This window comes from Pinus tabuliformis, chromosome 5_1 (genome assembly GCF_031772625.1).
Source record: "Pinus tabuliformis cultivar Carrire ecotype Pingquan chromosome 5_1, CPIR1, whole genome shotgun sequence".
NCBI classification, from domain to species: domain Eukaryota; kingdom Viridiplantae; phylum Streptophyta; class Pinopsida; order Pinales; family Pinaceae; genus Pinus; species Pinus tabuliformis.
In genome coordinates this window covers 928,508,526-928,533,089 of record NC_142305.1, presented here as the reverse complement: position 1 = coordinate 928,533,089, position 24,564 = coordinate 928,508,526, and the positions used below count along the sequence as shown (strand labels likewise).

Genomic DNA, 24,564 nt, shown 5'->3' with positions numbered 1-24,564 from the left:
CTGTCAAATTCTAAATAGCCATAATTATATTTCTGACCACATAGTCGTTACTCTTCCTTGCCAACATTCATTCATTATCATTACATATAGGAATTATTTTCAGTGCTCATTTCTCTTTGGGCAGCCATTTTCTTCATTGAATTGTTGGGTTACTCTCTTAGTCTTCTCTTGTGATTAATTCACACAACGTGGATCTAGATCAGCGTTTCAATGTATGCAATTATTCAATATATCAATGTTGGTGATGCCTCTTTCAATGGCATGCGCTGGTGACTTCTTGTTCCCCTCTTTTTTTTTTCAAAGATCTGCACAAAACATTGTTGTCAAAGACAATCCTCTTTTTGTTTTCAAGTTTCTCTTGTTGAGATTGATGCAGATATACTTCATAGACTAGGCTCTCCTAATTTCATTCTGATCTTGAAAAGTTTTTAAGTACGATTACTTCATTTAAGTGACTGTAAGGAATATAGTCTGCAACACATTAGTTTTGAATGTCGACCTTATGAATTGCAATCTTCAATATTTTCATTTAATAGAATTTTCTGCCAAAATATTTGATATTGCAACACCTCGTTGTAGCGTTATTTTCTACATGTATGAATGACCTCTGCATTTGATGCAATTTCTTATGCAAATGAACTCTGCATTAAATTTGGTTCAGAAATTTTTTATCATCTCCTCATGTCAAGAAAATGCCTCTTTGAATTTGAATGTTTTGTTTTAGAATGGTGATGAGATCCTGATGAATTAATTCTACACTCAAATCCTTGTGAGATTGTGGATCTTCATCTGATAAAAAAATATTTTGTTCAACTATGTTGCTGAAGCGCTTCAAGAGATTTCTTCTTTTGATCATAAATACACTTTATTCTTCAGGCATTCACCATTTGTATGCATGAGGTTAGGTTAAAAATATACTTTGTTACACGGGAACTGCTCCCTAGAGGTGGGAAACCCGTTCCATTGGTTCTCGCGCTCCCGGAAGCTTTGGAACTGTATGGGAACGTTCCCTTTTCAGTGGGAGGTGCAATGGGAGCTTGGGAAAGTCACTGGAGCTTTGAATACTGTTTTTTTGGCAGTTTCGGCGTTCCCTAGGGTTGGGGAATACAAAGCCTGTGGACAAATATGTTGAACTACCCACAAAAATTGAGCCTTTGTTGAAACCTCCGCAGGAAGAAAGGCCAAAGACATCCTTAACACCGATATCCTTAATTGAGAAACTAGAGCAATCTCTTGATGAGTTAAGGAAGCATGTGGCACCTCAATGTAAGGGCGATATCTGGGATGTCATGCCGATGAGTATTTATTTTGTTGTTTATGTATATATATCACAAAAGATTGTGTGCATACTATATGTGGCAGTCAATGCTTAACCATTAGATTTGCTTTACTTTTTCTCTTAAGAATAACTAGAGAAACATAGGTAAAATTGTTCCTTTTTATTTTTAAGGCAGATTGTTTCAATTTTCAAAGATTGGTCATGTGTCAGAGAACTCACAATGAACTTGACATTTTAATATTTTATATATATAAAAGGGAGAGACTCAGGGAGAGGGACACACCCAGAGAATATATTTATATATAAGAGAGATTATATATTTAAATTGATTTTAATATTTGAATATTTTGATTTAATATTAATTTTGATTATTATATAAATTATATAATTAAAAATATATTTTTAGTTTTTATATTTTTAATTTTTTAATTATATAATACTACCACTCCTGATTAGCCGTTTCCTGTAAATTTTTGGGAAACCTCTCGCCATTCCTGACACCCGTACCCAAGTTTCCAATGTTCCAGAAACTCATGCAACATAGAAAATATAGTATTCAAATCTTTGTCCTCATAATAAAACGTTGAAGGATTTAGAGGGATCCTAGTGATGCATTGATATGCAGCAATGTAGCTTAATCACATGCTGGCCTTCTGATCGTAGATCCATTTTCTTAGTTTTCTTCATTAGCAGTCTTTTGCAATCATAGAAGATATTTGCATGAAATGATTCTTTGCACCAATACTGTGATAGATTAGTTGATGGACTAGATATCTTATTATAGAACTTGCAAATAATATGGCTGAGATATCGATCTCATGATGATTCATGATGAGGGCTTCTAGAAACTAGACATAAAAATGTATATGACCTGTTTCTCTAGGCTTGATAGTAGCTACTAGCACCTTTGCTTTTGATTTCATATACTTGAAGAGATCTCATGTTTTTTCATTCTTCATAGATCAAATATCAGCTGAATACATGAGTTATCATAATATACTTTGATAGATACTACATACATATTCGGTTTCATCAAAGGCTGAAGAATTTTGAGAAAACTCTAATGATGCAAATATACATTGAGCTAGGCTCATCTTCAACAAGTTTTGAGTAAATATGCAAATTTTTAACTGGACCATGTACATTTGAGAATGCTTATTTACATGCTTATATACATGATATATACATATGTACATTTTTGTATAAAATTTTGTATTAAAGAGTGAACTTTTGAATGATGAACTTGATTGATGTTGCCTATTCATCAAGAAGATGGCTTGATGTTGCAGTTGTAGGATGGTCCATTGTTCTTGTTGCTTCTTGACTGCTTCAAAATCTTGACACAATCATATGGTCCTCTGTAGTGCCCCCCTTAGATAGTGCATTCATTTTCATATTCTCTTCATTATTTTAGGCTTTTCTTTTTGAAATCAAACTAGTAAGAGGCGTCAGCAAGGACTATCCCTAATTTGCCCCTCAGATATTCAAAAGGTTCTCTAGCAAGTAGCTTAGTAAATATATCTATGATCTGTTATTTTGTGGGTATGTATTCCATCTTCACTGTTTGCTCAACCACTTGTTCTATGAGGAAGTGGTGCTTTATGGGGATATGTTTAGTCTTTGAATGAAGCACTGGATTTTTCAAAATACTTATTGCACTTGTATTGTTGCACTTAATAGATATAGGTTCACTAAAATTTACCTTCATATCTTGTAGAGTTTGTTTCATCCACAACCCCTATGTGCAACAATAAACAACTGCTATGCATTCAGCTTCTATTGTAGATAGAGAAATTGATGATTGTTTCTTGCTTAACCATGCAACCAAAGACTTTCCTAAGTAGAATCCACTGCCACTTGTACTTTTCTTGTCATCCACGCAACTGGCCTTGTTGTCACTCAGATTATACGAGCGCAGTGCGACAATGACTCAGGCTAGGGGCTGTCACTCTGATCCCCGACCTCTTTGTTCTAGCTGTCTCCCCACAACAGGCTATGGGGGGTAGTCCCTATGAAATGAGAGAATTCAAGACTTGTTGGCAACTAACAACTCTGGGAGACACGATTGAATGGCCTAGCCACTTGGTTGATCTTAGCAAGTTAAGAGATTAGATTAGATCATTATATGAGACCAGTGCCTTATGGAGTCAACTACTTGCTTTATATCGATTAAATAACAGGTGACTGGATGAACAATCACTGCTTAGATGCTTTACTATCCTATATGAAGTGCAAGTCCTACAATCTAGGTGAGATGCAAGAATCTTGGTTAATTTTAATCACATGCCTAGCTAAGTGTATCCCTTGATCCTTCTCTATTTTGAGGCTAGTCTCAAGAGTAGGTTGCAAAGAGAAGTCAAGACGAAGAAAGAAAAGGTTTGGTTAACGATACCTCTCCTTGAAATCTAACATACCCAGTGCCTCTGGCACTGTAGAGACTGTGGCTTTGATGATTGCAAGGTCACCATTTTAACCATTAGAGAGGGTCTAGCATTTGCAAGCTAAGAGATGAAGAGTGCTCCTATCTTTTTATCAACCAAGCTTATGCTTGGAGGTAAGTTAATTAATGCACAACTAGGCCTAAAATGTAATGCAAGATAGATTTGAGTGATCCCGACTCAAGATTGTTTATTGACCTAAGTACTTAATTATGATTTAGCTTCAGTTATTACGGAAAGTATTTAATGAATGAGGGACAATCTTATACACAAGATAAAGTGCCAATTTTACTAGTGCTCCAAGACATATCAATGGAACCAAAAGGTAATTTCTCAAGTACAAGAAATAAAATTAATGCTCATCACAATGATCTATCAATAAGTGTTAATTTTAGGTATGTTCTATGCTAGAGCAATTTATTTCAATTTCTTTTCCACATTAGCAATCACATCAGCATAAAGTAAACTGCAGATAGAACATAAATATAAATCGCAGAAGACAAGCCAAGACAAGAGGACACAAGATGTGGCGCTAGCCAGGGACAAACCCCACAATGTGGGGAAACCCTTGATCAATTCTTCTTTTATGTTCTTCAAAGTTCAGCAAAGAAAGTGAGAGAGATAGTACATTTACAATAGAAGTCAATCACTTTGACTTTTGATATCTTCATGAGATCAGTTGAAGACATATTGCTTCAACTGAATCTCTAAGGTGACTCGTTCACCTATCATAGTGCTGCATCTTGTCTATTTGTTGCACATTACCGTGTGACACCTTGCTGTACTGTCAAATGTGTTGAATCTTAATGGCTGAGCGGCTCTCATCTTCATGCTACTCATCATGCTGCATCTTCCATGGTCTTATTCATCATTACGCTGTCCATGCTCATGATCTCATTCATCATTATACTGCCCATGCTCATATCATCATGCATCATTATGTTGTCCATGCTCATATCATCATGCTGCTTATTATGTTGCCCATGATCTCATACATCATGCTGCCTTCCTTCGGAGACAGATGCTCCGGCTGTTTCGGCAGTTCCTGGTAGTTCCGGCTTTTCTGGTAGTTCCGACAGTTCCAACATTTCCGGCTTTTCTGGCTTTTTCCGGTATTTCCAGCTTTTCCGGCGTTTCTAGCTTTTTCGACAGTTCCGGCTTTTCTGGCAGTTCCGACTTTTTCGGCAGTTCTGGCTTTTCTGGCAGTTCCGACTTTTCTAGCTTTTTCAACTTTTCCGGCTTTTCTGGTAGTTTCGGCTTTTCCGACGTTTTCGGCTATTCTAGCTTTTTCGGTAGTTCTGGCTTTTCTTGCTTTTCCGTCTTTTCCGGCAGTTTCGACATCCGACATTTCTGCCATTTCTGCCTTTTTCGGTATTTCTGGCTTTTGTAGCTTTTCCGGCTTTTCCTTAGGATCTCTCCTCCTACTAAAACCCAAAAACAAGTAGAGAGAGGAAGAGATCCAAGTGTGTGTAGAAATGACTTGAAGTCCTCTTCTATTTATACTAAAACGTAGAGGTTGAATAGACATCTCTGTTAGGCTTATGAGCCTACATAAGTTGCTGGCCGACTTAACAATTTGTCCATAACATAAATAAATACATAACTTCATAAATACTTATCGGAATCGGATGATCTTTAGATCAATCCTACACCTCTCAATGAGAGGGATCCAATAAAAATATCTGCTGCCATAAATAATATGACCCACATGGAGTTTGGCCCTAGTTGCCAATTTTAACACTCCCTCTCAACTAGGGAGAACTCCATCCCCTGATCCATATGTTCGACCGTACTATTTTTGCCATCAATGCCCTGCACTGCTCTGCCCAGCTTTGCTCTGCTCTGCTCTGCTGGCTCTACTCTGCTCTACTGGCTCGGCTCTACTCTGCTTAGCTCTACTCAACTTAGCTCTGTTGAACTATGAAGAAGAAGAATTGATCGAGAATGTCTCATACCATTTTCCACTGACCCGAAGTCAGTCTCAGAGTGCGTACCACTGGTCCCAGACCAGTCTCAACCAACCAAAAGTCAGCGTCATAGTGGGTACTACTCCTACCACTGGTCCCAGACTAGTATCATTAGTCTCAGAGTGTGTACCACTGGTCCTAGACCAGTCTCAACTGACCCGAAGTCAGCGTCATAGTATGTACCACTCTCACTTGTCCTAGATCAGTCCTACACTGACCCGAAGTTAGTCTCAGAGTATGTACCACTGGTCTTAGACCAATCTCAACCGACCCGAAGTCAGCGTCATAGCAGGTACAACTCCTACAACTGGTCCTAGACCAGTGTCATTGATCCCAGATCAATGAAGGTCATCCTAGCATAGGGAGTACGGTAGATACAACGATGCGTCCATCGGTACTACTATGGTCCCTATCCTCATTTCCCTGCTCATTGATCAGATGAGAGGTACTTCTCATGAGTCCCAGACTGCATGGGTAGGATGCCTCGACAGAAGAACTTAATCAATCCTGTCCTCACAGGAGAACTAATCATCCTGCTACACAATCGCCATGGAGAACACATCATCTAGGCCTCACAGGAGAGCTAATCATCCTGCTACATAATCGTCATGGAGAACACATCATCCGGACCTCACAGGAGAACTAATCATCCTGCTACATAGTCGTCATGGAGAACAAACCATTCAGACCTCACAGGAGAGCTAATGATCCTGGTACATAATCGTCATGGAGAACACATCATCCAGACCTCACAGGAGAGCTAATCATCCTGCTACACAGGAGACTGAATCATCTTGTCCCACAAGAGAGCGAATCATCTTGTCCCACAAGAGAGCGAATCATCTTGTTTCATAGGAGAGCGAATCATCCTGTCCCACAAGAGAGCGAATCATCTTATCCCACAAGAGAGCAAATAATCTTGTTCAAGGTGCGCACCACTAGGGGAGGGTGAGTCACCCTGTGGTCGTATGTTACTCCAGTAAGAATCGCAAGCCCCCAGAGCTCCTACAGCTCAATGTATGCAACATGCAGGACCCTTTTACAAGGGTCTCTTGATGACTCCAAGCCGTTCGGGAAAATCACAAATTTGACCTTTCCCCGGGACTCTAACAAAGTGTAGCGACCTGTACATCATCTCAGTGCGATGGAGCCTCCTTGCTCATCGACTTACCATATCCCAGATAAGGCAGTATCTAATGTCTCTCTGCTGGAGCAATCATTGAATATGGGATTCCTTAATAATCGAATCCCACCTCCGGTTGTCACAGAGAATCACAGTGGTATTCATCATGTGTACTCACTGAAGAGTTTCCACAACCATGGAACTTCATACGAGGTCATACTCGTAGTTATGTATCCAGTCTCGGCTGTACTTATAACAACTGACTTCTGCTTCCTGCTCATCCATGATATCGAAGCAAAATCCAAAGAGAACCAGCATTGAAAAGTGCTCTAGTGTCCCCACACTGCCTGCCCAGTCAGCATTCGAATACTCATGCAGTTTTCATATTTTCGGCAGTGTATCTCAATCCATGAGAGATTGTGCCCTGAAGATATCTTAGAAGATTCTTGGCACCAATCTAGTGAGGCTCAACCAAATATGAGCTCATCATGCTAAAACATATGTCCGTAATCCAACTCCCTCTTACTTCTGCAAATGAGAGGGCCTGCACTTGTCAGAAATAGTTCGTCCGTATAAGGTGGCGGTATGAGAGGTCTATCATCCACAACCTTCGGGTAATGGTTTGGATCGGTTTCACTCCTAGTGAATCTCAGCTTCATCAAAGCCATAGAGGGCTTTCTTCCACCTGTATACATGAGATTCCCATTCATGAATCTCAAACTCCACGGGTTGTTCCAAACATGTGGACCTGCTACATGAGGGGAATGGTCCCCTTGTAAGATTTTCCTTGGGTACATTTCAGACATGTACTTTCATGCTCCTTTCTGAATTCAGGCATCTCGGTCACTATTTGACTCACAGACCTCCGGTGCTGAGTCAATGGACATGGTCCCCAGTGGACTTGATACAACCCTGAACTCTAAAACATCTTTGAAAAATCTATTTTCAAACATGTACCTTTCCATCGATGAGTGCCACCCTGAAACCTTAAACTTCCATTTCCGAGATGGACACCAGGTTCTTCTTGCGATCAGGTACATAAAAGAGATTCTAGGGTTCCTTGCTTTCTTTGGAGAGTCGACCATTTCTTTGATGACCTGCATTACTTGTCATTCCTCTGATCATTGAAGATGTCCCTGGAATGATTGTTATCTTCATCAAGAGATGTGTCTCTGCTATTTGGACACTCTGCATGGTGGTCGAACTTATTGCTTAGCACAGTGCAATTTTTGGCTCTATAGCATGGTTTGATTTATGTGCAATTTTTCTGTGTATTTTTACTATTCATGCTTTGTTTATTATTGTAAATTTTCCTTAGGGATATTACAGTGGTATCAATGCTCATAGTCTTGGTTCAGCCTGTGGGAGTAACATCAGTCTATGACACCAGAAGACCAACAAAACGTGACTTACTGGACGCAGAGGTACAGGAGTTGAGAGAGGCAACTACAAATTACCCCAGATCCAATGATAGTTGAACTAGAGGTCGAAATCCCAAACATGGGTTACAATGAGGGAGATAGAAGGAGTAAAGAGGAGGAGTTTTCCCAACATTTTCTCAAGGTCGTTCAGGATCTCTCCAAGAGTATTAAGGAGCTGAGGCAGCAAAATTGCAATAACAACAGGGGCAAAGGGATTCAAGGGGAATTCCAAATTGGCGAGGGCTCTGGTACTTCGCATCACCAAAGGGGTCATGGCCCCAATGCACCCTCTTTCCTAGCACACCACCCAGGTCCACTATTCCCACATTTATAGCATCCAGTGCTGGAGGGCCACAAGGGCAAGAGGAGATGCCCATGGGGGACTATTTTGTGGAGTATCAGTCCTATGGGCATGACTTTAGAGAGGTGATTACCTTCAGGGACTTTTGTCAGCTGAAAGGTAATAACAGGGGAAAAGGGCAAGGCGGAGGAAGCTACGCACATGGTATCGATTTGCAGCGCACCATGGGGAGATTGTTCCTCCCAACTTTCGATGGTTTGTCCAAGAGCTTAGGGAAAGCATGGGTTGAGAAGTTAGATGTTTACTTCCAACTCAATCAAATGACGGAAGGGGAGGCAATTAAAATCACCACATTGCATTTGGAAGGGGAAGCCCATGAATGGTGGTTCCATGGGCTAACCACGATGGGGCATGTCAGAGTGACAACCTACGAGGATTTCACTAGGAGGGTGCTGGAGCGTTTTGAGAGGAGAGACCCGGAGGAGCATTTTGGGGAGTTGACAAGGCTCAAGCAGACAAGGAACGCTAAAGCCTACATCTCAGAGTTTCTGAGGTTGTCAGTGATGGTGCTTGATCTATAAGAGGCTAAGAGGGTCTTCATGTTTGTAAAGGGGCTAACAGAGCCATTGAAGGGATTGGTGAGGTCCAACAGGCCCACTACCTTGTAGGACGTAGTGGGTGGGGGGGGTGGGCGAGATCTACAAGATGCTCTAGCCAGGGCTAGAGCACCATTACCACCTAGACAGGGTTTCCAATGGAGGGGGAGAGACACTAGGGCTCTACCATCGAGAGCCAACCAGGGGCATGGACAACTACATGAGGAGACCCAGAGAGACCTCTAGAGGAGGAAGTTGTGTTTAACCTGTTAGGTACCATGGGGACCAAGCCATAGATGTACAATAGGCAAGGCCCATTACATTGAGGTTTTTTCTGACATTGACTTGGAGGACAATGTAGAGTTGGAGGTGGGTTGAGATGACAACATAGCATGTGTGGAGAGGGGACTGCCACCACCACCACCACCACCACCACCACCACCAGGGGGAGCACCCTTCGAACCATCAGGAGGGATCCTTGCATCTTTACATGGGATACCCATGTTTTTGACCTTGAGGATTAGGGGAACTGTGAAGGGGCAGTGTGTCTCAGTTCTGGTGGACAGTGGGGCTACGTACAATTTCATTGATTTTTCAAAGTAGGGGCATCACAACCGAGGAGTTCGAGGGATTTTTAGTTGTTGTGTTGGGAGATAGAACCATGCAGTGCACACGCTATGTTCGCTCCTTGTCAGTGACCATGGGGAACTATTCAGTGACATACCACTTTTTCGTGGTCGATGTGTTAGACACTAATGTGGTGTTGGGTGCCCACTGGCTCTATTCGCTTGTCTGAGTCACTACCGATTGGAGGTAGCTGGAGATGGAATTCATAGGGCCGAGTGGAAAATTGGTTTTGTTGCAAGATATGCACTCTTACCCTCCACAGATTGTTTCGGCCCATAGGATGGAGGCTGATTTGAGGCATGGTGACATCGAATGGGCTGTGGAGTTGAGGATTTTTAAGGTTGGGGGTCAGCCCAAGCCACCACACCCAGACATACAGGCTATTTTGGAAAGGTACCTGCCGGTGTTTGGAGACATACCGCCTGGTTAGCCACCTGATCGGTGTTTTGAGCATACTATTGAGATAGAGTCGGGGGTACAGGTCGTGATTACTACCCTATACATACATCCCATGACATACATGGATGAGATTGAGAGGGCCATTCATGAGTTGTTGGCACTTGGGCACATTAGGCCTAGCTCCAACCCTTTTGCTTCATCAATTGTCTTGGTGAAGAAGGATGGGGCCTCACGCATGTGCATCAACTATCGAGCCCTCAACAAGAAGACCCTAAAGAACCGTTACCCCATCCCAGCATAGATGAGCTGATGGACTAACTGAGGGGCTAAGTTCTTCTCCAAGATTGACTTGCGTTCGAGGTACCACCAGATTAGGGTGAGGGATTAGGGTGTCCCTAAGACAGCTTTCAGGTGCCACTATGGGCACTTCGAGTTCTTGGTTGTGACCATCAGGCTAACCAACGCGCTTGGCACCTTCCAATCCTGCATGAACCATGTGTTTCGTGGGCAGTTGCAGAAGTTCGTGTTGGTGTTCTTCGATGATATTTTGATCTATGGCCAGACCTGGGAGGAACACTTGCAACATTTGGAGGCAACGTTGTGTATTTTGGAGGAGCAACAGTTTTACGCTAAGCTGTCCAAGTGTGAGTTCGGTTTGATGGAGATGCTCTATCTAGGGCACATTATTGGGGAGGATGGTGTGAGAGTCCATGAGGAGAAGATCAGGGCCATCCGGGACTGGCCAGAGCCCTGAAATGTGATGGAGTTGAGGGGTTTTGTGGGTATCTGTACCTACTATAGGAAGTTCGTGAAGGGCTTCTCTCAGTTAGCAGCTCCCCTCACCGATTTGATGAAGAAGGGGGCGTTTGAGTGGACAAATGGGGCATAGGAGGCTTTTGAGCGCCTCAAACAGGTCATGAGCAGCTACCCGGTGTTGGCACTCCTAGATTTCGCACAACCCTTTGTACTTGAGTGCGATGAATCAAGGGGGGGTGTAGGAGCAGTTTTAATGTAGGGGAGACACTCGATAGCTTTTGAGAGCCAGAAGCTAGTGCCCCACGAGAGGTTGTACTCCATTTATGACAAAGAGATGCTAGCCATCATGCATGCGCTAGCCAAGTTCAGGCAGTACTTGGTGGGAAGTAGGTTCTGGGTCAAGACAGATCACAATAGTCTCAAATTTTTCTTGGAGCAGAAGCAATTGTAGGAGAGGCAAAAAAAGTGGGTGAGCAAGCTTCAGGCATATGACTTTGACATTGAGTATGTCAAAGGAAAGCACAAAGTGGTAGTTGATGTCTTGTCGAGGAGGTCGACTACCATTTCACTAATGAGCATTGCACTAGATTGGAGGGTACAGTTACTGGTGGAATATTCTAAAGACGGATTTGCATATGATGTCCTTGATGGTGCAGTGGTAGATGACCGGTACAGCATGATGAATGAGGTGATTTACTTCTGGGACTGGATTTATTTAGTTCCCAGTTCCCAGTTGAGGGAAAAGATCATGCACGTTGCCCATGACTCACCATTAGCAGAGCATCAGGGGTTTACCAAGACATACAGGGCCATCAGGGAGCGTTTTGCATGGAGGGGCCTTAAGGATGATGTTTTTAGGCATGTTCGAGAGTGTGACACATGCCAAAGGAACAAGGGTGCACAGACACACATTGCTGGGTTGCTACAACCTCTTCCCATTCTTGAGGGGAAATGGGGGAGTGTGTCGAAGGATTTTATTACCGGGTTGCCCACAGTTAAGGGCAAGGACTATTTTAACACAACGTACTGCATGTCCATAGGTATGTCCGCATTCAGAGCTTTGTACAGTTATGATGCATTATCTTTTGCTGACGTGATGTTTGGAGACAGCAAGGCCCCTAGGGCCAAGGATTGGATATAGGAGAGCCAAGATATCTTGTGGGCTCACAAAGATAACCTACAAACTGCGCATAACCAACAAAAGCTCTATGCAGACAAGGGCTAAGTAGAGAGGCAGTTTGAGGTTGGGGATTTGGACTTCTTGAGACTTCAGCCATACAGACATTCGACACTCGAACAGAAGGGGGCCAAGAAGCTCAAGCCTCGCTTCTATGGGCCATGCAGAGTCACTAGGAGAGTTGGGGAGGTGGCATACGAGTTGTAGCCACCCACGTGGAGTTGAGTTTATAACATTTTTCATGTGTCTTGCCTGAAAAAGGCACTGGGTTAGTAGGTGACCATAGCTACAGAGCTACCACCCATGGATGATGAGGGGCACTTGGTTCTGGAGTCGGAGGCTATTTTGGACACTCGTGAGAGACATTTGCAGGACAGGTTTATCAAAGAATATTTTGTCAAATGGAAGAACCTGCCAAATGAGGATGCCACTTGGGAGGGAGAGTAGATACTTCAACATCCTTCATTGTAGTTGCTTGAGGACAAGCAACGTCTTGGTGAGGAGGATTGTGATATTCCCATTTAGCAATATTGCTAAGGGGAAATATCAATTTTGTCCAATTTTTCTTATTCGTACTTGCACTTAGGAAAAGTGAGTTTGGGGGTCCCACTTGAATTTTGGAGTTAAGGAGAGCCCCAAACATTAGAAGAAGGGGAGAAAATCGAATTGCTTGTGGTAAGTGGGGGCCACTCATGGAGAAATATGGCCCCATAGTAAGTACGCACTCATTGGAGGGAAAATGGTGGGGGAAAGTCGATGGCTAGGCCCACATGGGAAATTGGGAGGCACTTTGACAAAGGAGGAGGAGGAAATCACTTTTGGGCGTTCTTGATCATTTGAGCATTCTCTTAGACTAGCATGCTTGAGCTGGAATCCAAGTTTGCAGGTGCTGTTGAGCACAACAGGTTTTTAGACGGAAATCTCACCCCTTGCTTTGGTGGACTTAGAGTGCCAGCCCAAGGAGGTAGTCTCATCCTTTTCAGATCGATCCAGGAGCAACGTAGTGGGAGTGTGAAGGAGTTCCAACAATAACATCGTAGGGACTGCGTAGTCCTTATTAGTGTCACAAGCTGGGCTTGAGGAGAGAAGGAAGTTTGGGCTTGAGACTTGTGGGGGAGTCTAGGAAGGAGAATTGCCTAAGATTTCAGCGATTTTGGGGACACTTAGCAACAGAATTTACAGGTGGGTCAAAATACCCAACATGAGGAGGAGCTAGGGGAAATTGGGCCAAAATTCAAAGGTCAACATTTTGCCAATTCCTTCATGGGTTTTTGTGGGTTATTGTTGGAGAGCCTGGGGTTAATTTCCCGAAATTTTCTGAGCACTGGAGGATGCCCTAACAACTATTGTTTACAGCCAACAACTCATTTTCTTGGTAGTTCAGCGCAGTGCCAGAGAGAGATCAGCCAATCGCTTTGGGGAACTTGTCTTCTTCACTTGGGCTTTGCTAGCTTGCCTCAGGCAAGCCCAGGTGCACATTTTCCAAACATCAGATTGTAACCCCATGTTTTCATAATAAAATGGCTTAGCACAACACAGTTTTTGGCTCTATATCGTGGTCTGATTTGTGTGCATTTTTATATGCATGCTTTGTTTATTACTGTAAATTTTCCTTAGGGATATTACAAAATTGCAAACAGTAAAAAAGAATGCAAGGAATAAATGCTTATCCCACTGTTATATATTGGACTTTGATGTGCACTTCAAAATAGTAAGAAATCATCCAAATTTGTGAAATTTGCTCAAAACAGTGAATGCCCAAGTGATGCAAATGATCTAGAAATATGATAGGTGATTTATTAGCTGATTTTATGTTTACTTAAATGAGTTAGATGCCACTGTTATCAAATAATCATATAGCTGTAAGTAAAACAGTGAGAGAGCAAGTGTTTGGAGAAGTAAACTACTAGGCCTTGGGGCCTCGAAGAACTTGTCCAAACTTCTTCTAATGAGATGACCACCTGAAACCACCAAGTTAGCTTGAAACTCGCTGCAAACACCAAGTGTTAGAGGCAAAAATTGAGCAATAACCCAATGTAATGATTGAATGAGGCAAGGGAGGACGGGATAGGGGCAACGCTAGGCCTAAAGAGACTAGTGTTGGGGCTAGAGGAGGGAAACAAGGGCAAAAGGACCTGCGATAAGGTTAGGAGAGGCCCTTAGGGCTTGCCGCAAGGGAAAAGAGGGTGGTAGAGGAGGAGAAGAGGGCAGCGAAGGGGAGATAAGACCTTAAAGGCCTGCTATAGGGGTTTAGAGGGAGGCCGAGGGCCTTAAGGGCATCTCCAGGCCCATGGCAAGGGAGAGGGAGCCAGGTCGACGCCCTTGGAGGCCTGCGGCTAGGCCAAAGAAGAGGGATAAGGTGTTAAAAATTGGCTACTAGGGCCAAATCCCACCTTGGGACAACTCATTTGATGGAGATTGTGATTGCATTAAATTCCTCTTTTCGAGAGGACCAAAATTGATATAAAGATCATCCAATTTGGACAAGCAAAAGTGTGTTTTTGAATTTATGCCCACACATGTGCAAATTGTTCAGTTCGGTCACATCATGATGTAGGCTCATGAAGCCGAATGGACATGACTTTTCACTCTCAACAACTTGTATAAATACAAGTGACCTCTCATTGGTTTGTACTACATTGGGCATTCTCTTTCTCTCTCACACGTGTTGCACAAGTAGGATGAATTTCTATATAGAATTACATGGCCCAAAATTTTAGACTTTTCTGTAGTTTGACCAACGTTCACTTTGACTTTCTGGGAATCCTTTGACTTCGATTTTCAGAGTGATTTTCTGTCTTAGCAACCCACATTTCTGGGCACAAAAACCAAGGCAAAAGGAGCAATTTGACCTGCGTTGACCGCATGCCTGTTTGACCACACAGTTGACTTTTGGTTGACCAACTTTGACTGCAAGTTTGTTGACTGTTTTGGGCTGAATTTGACCAACAATAAAGGCCAAATTCGACTGAGGTTGACCAAGATCAAGGAGGCAAGTTTGACTGCTGCGTTGACCATCTTTGAATTTCTGGTTAGGGCTGAGTTTGACTGTAGTTGACTGCAGAAGTGGCAAGGTTATTTTGACCGTGATTTGGAAGTCAATTTTACTTTTGTACTGTCTCTCTACTGAACATTTTTTATAATAATAAGAAGATTTGATCAAAGGGTTTTCCCCACATTGGGATTTTTCCCTGACATCCGCCAAATTTGGTTTCCTCTTGTCTTGGCCTATCTTTTGCTTTTTGTTTCATGTTCTATCTACTTTTACTGTCAATGTGATTTCTATTGGAAAACTAAATTGAAATTGCTATTGGGTTGCTAAAGGAACATTGAAGTAATTGTGCTAATTGTTAACTAAAATTAACATAAGGCCCTAAAATGTACTCAAAGGCCTGCGGCTAGCCCCAGAAGGGCTAGCGGCTCACTTTGAAGGGATGCCGAAGGGAAAAGAGGATTCCAGGACAGTTGACAGTTAGGGCAAAGGGCCACAATTTTTTTTGAAGCCTGCATTAAATTTCTCTCCACAAATTTGCTGCAAGAATGTTGAATGTTGGGCCTACGAATTCAATGGAGACTAGATCTTACCCTCAAGGGCCTAGATCTAGCTCAAAACCCCAACAAAATCGTTTTGATTAGCTTGAATCTCACATGAACAAGTGAAAATAAAATTTTCCCAAAACCCCAATATATACAAAATTTAAATAAAACCCCATACCCCAATTGCTGCGAAACGAGGGTTAGAAATATATTTACAAAATTATTCTACAAAAGAAATATTTACAAGATATACAAATATATAATTTTTGTGAAATATTTTTTTTTGAGAAAATAAATTTTAAGTAATGACATCGGATGAATGCGTTTTCGAAAGATGTAGTATTAACCACAGGCTTTAGCGAAGTAATAAAATCACATAAAAATTCCCGGAGCCCAAATATGGTTGACCCTCCTCCAAAGTTTGTGAACTTGGAGCTCAATGGCGGTGTACCTGTGAATCTCTATATATTTCTTCAAGCAAACTTGTTAGACATATGGTGAATCATATCACCAAAGATAGACCCAAAATCTACCAATTGAATGTTCTTATCACTGACAAATGAAATAACAAGCTTATATAAAAATTTAGCACAATATAGGAAAGCACATAACCAACACGTACCATAGATCAATGGACAAAGAAAACCATGAACTGAACACCAAAGTCTTTTTATTATGATATTCAAACATTCCCAGCAGATCGATGGATCAATACCAGCGTTACATAATTACATAGACCAGAGCCAGAGACTTCATTATGACTTGAGAAGAAAAATGACTTGTAATTTATAGAGAAATCCTCCAAGTGGAAAATATCGTCTAGTGGGCTTGATCCCCATCAAAATAATCTCGATCATCGATACAAATTGATGATCTTTTAATCTCCATCGTCGAAAATATTTATTTTTGAGAAATTTTCGAATTTATCTTAAAAACCATTTTTTATTAATCCAAAAATAAATATTTTGGATTAATTTCCTAAAAAATTTGACTTTGACTTAACCACCAAGGTCCAAGGGCTCAATTTTTCTTAAAATATCAACTTTTGTTTTGGGGGGGACCTCCAAAAATTAACTTATTTTTGACCCACGAATTTTTCCACTTGGAGAAACCAATTTATCAAAAAATCAGTTTTTGACTCAATTAATTAATTTTCTGGCTTAGGATTTGATTTGATTTTACCAGAAAAACTAATTAATTGACACTAGAGGGGATTAATTATTTTTTCCACCCTCAAATATTTAGCAATGGTGTCTAAGTATGAGGGACCATGCACTAAAATATTTTTTACATCAGATAATTAGAAATTCAACCTTCAAAGGGGAATACCTCTTTATATGTAGACCCTCAAAATAATTACCCAATTTTACGACAATATGATCTAGTAGACCAAGTGATTTGTAATAAAATAATTTAGACAAATAGCTTAAATTCATCCCAAACCACTTTTACAAAGACTCGATGTAACACTAGGGCTCACCTAAGATCTTGTCAATGAATTCCACCCTAGATTTGGGGTTTAAGCCGGAGGAAAAACTCTATCGATCATACGTATTTAGAAACACACAATGCGGTGAGGTTAAAAAACCTCCGAGGATGAAATTCATTGCCAAAATCATAGGCTTACCTAGGTTGTTACATAACTAAACAGTCGTACTAGCATCATGTACATTACAATTTGCAGAATTTGGGTTTACAATGATACAACAATTTGTTGGCTGTTGATTCTGAACTTTGAAATTTTTTGTACAACTGCTTCCTTGGACTTGTGACAAAATGGGTGCAACAAGCCCAATCCACATCTGTGTATGTTGTCAATGTAAAGTTCTTACCTTTTGGAGACCATAATCCATAGTTTGTAGTCCCTTTCAAGTATCTAAATATCCTTTTTGTTGCTAATAGATGACTCAGTTTAGGTGTTGATTGATATCTTACCACTAATGCGACTGCTAACATTATATTTGGTCTAGAGGCTGTTAGGTATAACAAGCTTCTTATCATAGATAGTGCAGGTCGATGGAGCGATTGCAGCAGACTAAGATACACGTTGCAAGGGTTTGGAACTGTGGATTGCAACGTGGGAGATGCGGGGTGTTAGGAATCCGATGGCAAAGGAACGAAAGGATATGAGGTGCGGATGGTAGCTACGCAGGAAGGATGTAGAATGAGGCAGTGGATTGCAGAGTTTAGGTAGCGGAATAACGCTCGATGCATTTTTGCAGGTGGAGGATAACGACAGACAGTGAGGGTTTAGTGCAGGAATGGAGGGGTGATAGGATGGAGCAGCGTGTAAAGGGAAATGCGGATATGGGTTTTGAGGGTAGTGGATTTGGAATATGAAACAATAGCCAAATGGGGTTGCAGATTGGTAAGCAACAAGGGTTTAAGAAACATGTTTTTTGCAGGAAGGAGGCCACACAAAAAATGACTGCGGGAATGCTGCAGCAGAAGGGTTTTAAAAAGAATTTCGAAATTGCACAGTGAACCCCAAAAACCAGGCAGCGAATCAAAGAAACCAATTAGCAAAATGGTGGCCCAAAAACTCTTTGAAAATTTTTCGAAAATATTAATTAAAATGTCGAATCCATTTGCTTCAGATTTAACCCTGAAACCCTCAAGAAAATTTCCAGATCCAAAAATTTTTGAACCCTTATAAAAATTTCCAGATTTAAAATTCTTTAAACCCTTGGACTGTGCAAAAAAAAATAAATCTAAATAATATTCCTGGAAAACGATTTTGATGAACTCCAGATATCCAGATCTTACCCTCCAGGGCCTAGATCTTGACTCTACACAGATTTCTTCCTCAGATCTGTAGCTGCAAGGCAACAAAAAACACCCAAACGATATATACAATGATAAAACTAAAACCCAGAAAAACCCAAGTCAGAAAAAACCAAAAATAATTATAGATCTATGCACAGGAATGGAAGATCTATCAGATTTGAGGAGTGTGAGTCCAACTGTGCTCTCAGATCTGAGAATATAAGTTCTCAACAACCCGATTCATCAATTTCACACATAAAAAATTATTTTTTTTAAATTTTAAAGGATGTGCTTAGCTCAAAATCCTTCATGCATCACCAAAAATCTTATGATATGCCCGAGATCAAATTAAGTTGGGCTCTTGAAAAAACACAGATCGATAGTTGGCTGATCCAACTGAAAACTTTTCGTAACACCTGAGGATCTAAAAATCAAGACTTTTCTGCAAAACTCAATTCAACCATCAAAATAGAGTGAGAAAATAATAAAATTCAGATAAATAGAGATACCTGCTATTACAATCAAAATTTAAATTATCACTTAAACCCCAACAACTGAGTAAGATACCTGTACTTAAATCACTCTTCAGAAGCTATTATCAATGGCTAAAAAAATTTACGCATGAAAAGCGACAAATCTTACAGTATTTCCCTGAAGAGTAACACCGACGAAAATTAACCCCAAAGTCTTTCTTTATTATTCATAAAAGGATTACACGAGAGCTTTTTGCTTGGCACACGACTCAAAGACCAGATGAATTGACTGACGAATGACTTCCTATTTAAAGATAAAGCCTTCAACGGCTAGTTCGAGTGATCCTCGTCAAAACAATCTCGATTGTTGATGAGGATTAAAATTTCTTTTAATCTCATCCGTCGAAATATTAAATTCTTGAGGAAATTCAAATTTTTCAATTAAATGCATATTAATTATCTCAAAAATTAAATTTTTGGGTTAATTTCCCCAAAATTTTGACTTTGACTTAACCCGAGGGATCAAAGGCTTAAAATTGATCAAAATAATTAATTTACCTTAGTTTTGGGACCTTTTAAATTTTGATTTTTAAGGACCGACGAACTTTTCCTTTGGAGAATATAAATTTACCTAGGACCTAGAATTAATTAAATTTCTGGCTTAGGATTTTAATTATTTTTTGGTCAGAAAATTTAATTTATTAACCTATGAGGGGATAAATTATTTTTCCAACCCTCAAGACACTTTACAACATGATTTTCATATTTTTTACATCATAAGGGGGAAAACCCATTTGTAGTAGACCCTCAGACTATCCATTTCTGTGACACAAATATAATCCAGCAGACCAAGCAATTTGTAATAAAATAACCTAGCCAAATAGTCAGGATTATTCCCAAATCACTCTTACATAGGCTCGATCTGGAACACTAGGACTCACCTACGATCCCAGTGACAAAATCCATTCTGGCTTTGGGGTAAGACTGAAGGCAAACTCTGCCGACCATCTGAGAATGGATCGTTGAGACAAAAAACCTCCCAGAATGTAGATCGTCACTAGAAAAGTAGGTTTACCTAGGCAATTACATACATGACACAAATTTGCTGAGATTATTTACATCATATACATGCAGAATGGGTTTACATTATAACATAATAATAAGGTTGATGATGATAGCTGAACGACATGAACACATCGATCAGGCGCTATCTTTTTTGCGAAAAAAGGGGGTGTACTGCTATGGGTCGTTGACACGTAGTGGTCAACATCTGGCTCTACTTGGGGATACATTGCTGCATTGGAGGAATGTGAGAATTCAAAATCTGCATCCACGCATCACACAATATAACATAAGTAGCGTCCATCCAAAAAATCATCATATTACGTCAAACACAGGAAATATATAAGCTCTTAATTTATTAACTATCTAGTAACATGAAAAGTAAATCTAATCCTTAAACAAAAATAAAATATTGAAATGACAAGGTGTAGGGTTAGAAATACAATACAAAGATGCCCCATGGTATGAGATGTGTTCAATGTAGTGCATGCTGAGCATTTGCCTGCTTTCAGGCAAATCTGTTGGCTGTTTCACAGATGTGCCATGTCCAATCCTGCAGACAATAGCACTTTTTCCTATTCGAAAATCAAGCTGCTCGCGGCCATCAGATGCATCAAACCACTTTCTCATTCTCTTTCTCTTGTGCTTTTTCTTTGTGGCAGGTTGTATCACTGATGATGTGGAACATTCTGCTTCAAAACTCTCAGATGAAGTATGTAGGATATGCATGACATGTCTTTCTTCATTTTGCATCTGCTCTGTCAAGAATGATGGATCAGTCTCACAGGTGTCATGAGTTATAACTTGATCTTTTATCCCTGGTGGATTAACCATGTGAGCACAACCTGATTCTTATTAATTTTTGTTTTATCAGGGTCACCTTCAATTAGCCACTTTTCAATGGAACAAATGAACTCTTCATAATAAGATGGAGCTTGCTACAACAAACAAAGAGGCTTATGATCTGTTGACGTTTCCTTGTTTCTTTCATCCTCTGACTAATGCTGAAATTTCTGTACCTGTATTGTTATGGCATCTATCTGGTTAGAGTGTTCAACTTTCATAACACTGACTTCCTTGGCATGGCTTGCCTCCGTGGTCAATAACTTATTCTGAAGACATATTTGATCAACTTCCATATCTTTTATTACTTTGTCATTGTCTGCTTTTATGGTCATCAAGCAATTTTGCATAGAGCTCATTTCTCTGTGATGATTAGCTTTCATGGTTTCCATTTCCTTAGCATGTTCTTCTCTCATGACAAGTAAATAGTTTTGCATGGAAGTCCTTTCTTTGTCATGACCTGCTTCGATGGCCTCCGTCATTGTGTTATGATTTACTTGAATAGTACTCATTTCTTTCTCATGATGACTCTGCATGTCGGTCCTCATAGCCTTCATATTCTGAGCAAACTTTTCTACTACGGTGGCTACGTGATTAGAGTGTTTAATTTTCATGATTTCCATTTCCTCATCACGTTTTTCCAGTTGAGTGCACAAAGTTCTCATATCCTGGTCGTAAACAGCTATCAATTTTTCTTGACTAAGCTCCATATTTTTTTACTAGCTGCATTTGACCGAACTACATGTCTTTAACCAACTGCTTTAGTTCTTCTCTAAGATGCTTATCATTTTCCCTTTCATTGTCGACACTGATTTGACAAATTGTTCCTGCTTTTCCACTCTCATGATTCGTCTTGCAACAGTATAAGTGGATTCATCATGAGAACATTCACAATGCCTGCAATATGATGCATTTTGATATGGAGAATTTTCTTGAAGTATTTCATTGATAGTTGGATCCTTTATAAGATTATTTTCACCCTGTTGCATAGTATTAGGGGCACAAGGCGAGCCACCTTGATCTCCATATCTATCTTTAAAAGCATTGATGATGTCTTGTAAAGAAGCGAAAGAATCTCTAGAACAATTATGAAACCAATTCAAAGCATCACCCTCTAAAGAAAATGAAAATAGACACATCTTGACATCTTCATGTTTATATTGGGAAGAACTACAATATCTGATTATTGTATGAGTAACCCTGGATAGATGCTTTCTAGCAGCGGCTGAATCACCACCCGAGAACAAAGGTAATTTATGAATGGCCTCTTCCGGCATATCATGGAGAAAGTTAGTAAAATGACACAGGGTAAACAAGTCATCCATGATGACTTGCTTAAAGGGATAAGGAGGGACCAAATGGATGTTAGAGAGAGACCCCTGCTCAAGAAAATCAAGAGATCCACAAGAAGTGAGCTTCTAGTAGAAATTCTTGTAAGAAATGGAAGAAATGGAGTCACCACTTGAACATGAATCTAGCTCTAGGATCCAAAAGGCAAAAACCATTGGATATAAGGGAGGGCTTCTTGTTTGAGAAATAATGGACGAATAAGTGGAGTCGCCACCCAAACAAGAAATGAACCGAAATTCCTAGGTGCTAAAAGTGCAGATGAAATGATTAATGAGATGACGAAAGATAAGGCGATGAAAAGATCAAATGACGCTAGGAAATGTTGTGCTGATGGGATAAGAAATGATGAAAGATTAGATGATTAGAAAAATGTCGTGAGGACCAAGGACAAAAAAACTCTATCCCCGGCAATGACGCCAAAAAATGTTGGCATTGCTGGCTAAAATGAATGATAGAAAGATGAAAGATGAATGTCGTAGAGCCAAGGCCCAATAAATTGGTCCTCGACAACGGCGCCAAAAAATGTTGTGCTGCTTGACGGGCTAATGAATGGCGGAAATGATGAGATGATTAAAACGATGTTGAGGAAACCAAGGACAAAAAAACTCTATCCTCGGCAACGACACCAAAAAATGTTGTCGCACAAAGTGTCTAGGCACCGCGACAATGCTTAGAGTAAGGACTGTCACTCTAATCCTTACTCACTCCGTTTAGACTCTCTCCTAGATAAGTCAAGGGGGGTAGTCCCTAAGGTGAATGGATGAGGGTAGCTTGTGGAACACGACCTCTAGGATATTTTAAGGATGAACAACTTGATGAATTTAGAACAAGTCTCGGTCAATTGAGATAGTTAATCACAAGATAAAAATGACTACAAACCAGTGCCTTTAATTTGAATTAACCAAAGACTAAATAAATGACAAGTCATCCAGAGCAAATTATAATGTGGCAAAGTGAAGATCATGAACGATTAAACGCAAACGCCCAAAACTTTATCATGCAAGAGATTCCAGATTTAAAATGATTTTCATTAATGACCTAGATCTAGAATTAATTAACTTTCTCCTATAGTCAATATAATTTTTAAAACATTAGTCGCACCTTGACAATAGAGAAATCACAAAAATACATTTAATCATCAAATAACACCAAGGAACTTTAAATTAGTATTTTAATTATTCCTTAGGCAATTAGTCGAATGAAGAAATCAAGATCTTTTAATGTGACGTAATTAAAATGAATCAAAGGGTTAAAAATTAAAATTTTAATGGGCCATAGGCCACATTAAAATATTAAATGGGAAAGCGCAAATCCCTTTTTTTAATTTAACTCTTTAGTCACCAGAATTTGAATTTTTTCTTTTAGATTTTGTTTTAAATGTTTTAGATTTTTAGATTTTTAAATTTTTGATATTTAAATTAAATTTTAGGATTTTTTTTATTTAGATTTTTTGAATCAAAATTAAAATCATAAATAAATAAAAAAGGTAGAATGAAATCAAATTAGATATCAAAAAATAAAAACCAAATCAAATGTTTTTAAAATTTTAATGAAATCATAAATCGAAAACATATCAAACCTAACCCTATGAATATACAAAGGTAAAAAAGGGAAAGCAAATTGAAATCGAAATGTTTGCAGGTCCGACAGGTTTCGACGACGGAAGGTAAGAGAGGAGCTCGACGTGGAAAGGGAGCAAGGCGGGAGTGCTTGTTTGCTTGTGTGTGCGTTTGCAGGTGATGTAATGGACACAGGTTAGCAGCACGACGGAGCAGCGAGAGAGTGTAGGTTGATGGAGCGATTGTAGCAGAGGAGGATACACGTTGCAAGGGTTTGGCGCTGTGGATTGCAATGTGGGAGATGTAGGGCATTAGGAATACGATGGTAGAGGGACGAAAGGATATGAGGTGCGGATGGTAGCTACGCAAGAAGGATGCAGAATGAGGCAACAGACTGTAGAGTTTAGGTAGTGGAATAACGCTTGATGCGTTTTTGCAGGTGGAGGATAGCGACAAAAAACGAGGGTTTAGTGCAAGAATGGAGGGGCGAGAAGATGGAGTAGCGTGTAAAGGAAATGCGGATGAGGGTTTCGAGGGCAGTGGATTTGGAATATGAAACAACAGTCGAACGGAGCTGTGGATTTGTAAGCAACAAGGGTTTAAGAAACACGTTTTTTGTAGGAAGGAGGCCACGCAAAAAATGATTGCGGGAATGTTGCAGCAGAAGGGTTTTAAAAAGAATTTCGAAATTGCACAGTGAACCTCAAAAACCAGGCAACGAATCGAAGAAACCAATCAACAAAATGGTGGCCCATAAACTTTTTGAAAAATTTCCGGAAATCTTAATTAAAATGTTGAATCCACTTGCTTTAGATTAAACCTTGAAACCTTCAAGAAAATTTCCAGATCTAAAAATTTTTGAACCCTTATAAAAATTTCTAGATTTAAAA

The 24,564-nt window shown here is 40.2% G+C and overlaps 1 protein-coding gene across 1 annotated transcript in view; it reads left to right on the top strand.

The window, feature by feature from the left end:
• LOC149167826 (uncharacterized) overlaps nt 1-24,564 on the top strand; it is a 189,368-nt gene that overhangs the window by 114,082 nt on the left and 50,722 nt on the right. The window contains exon 11 of the mRNA XM_089430602.1: nt 8,433-9,095. Within this exon, the coding sequence (XP_089286728.1) occupies nt 8,433-9,095 (663 nt within the window). The remainder of the gene's footprint in view (nt 1-8,432; nt 9,096-24,564) is intronic.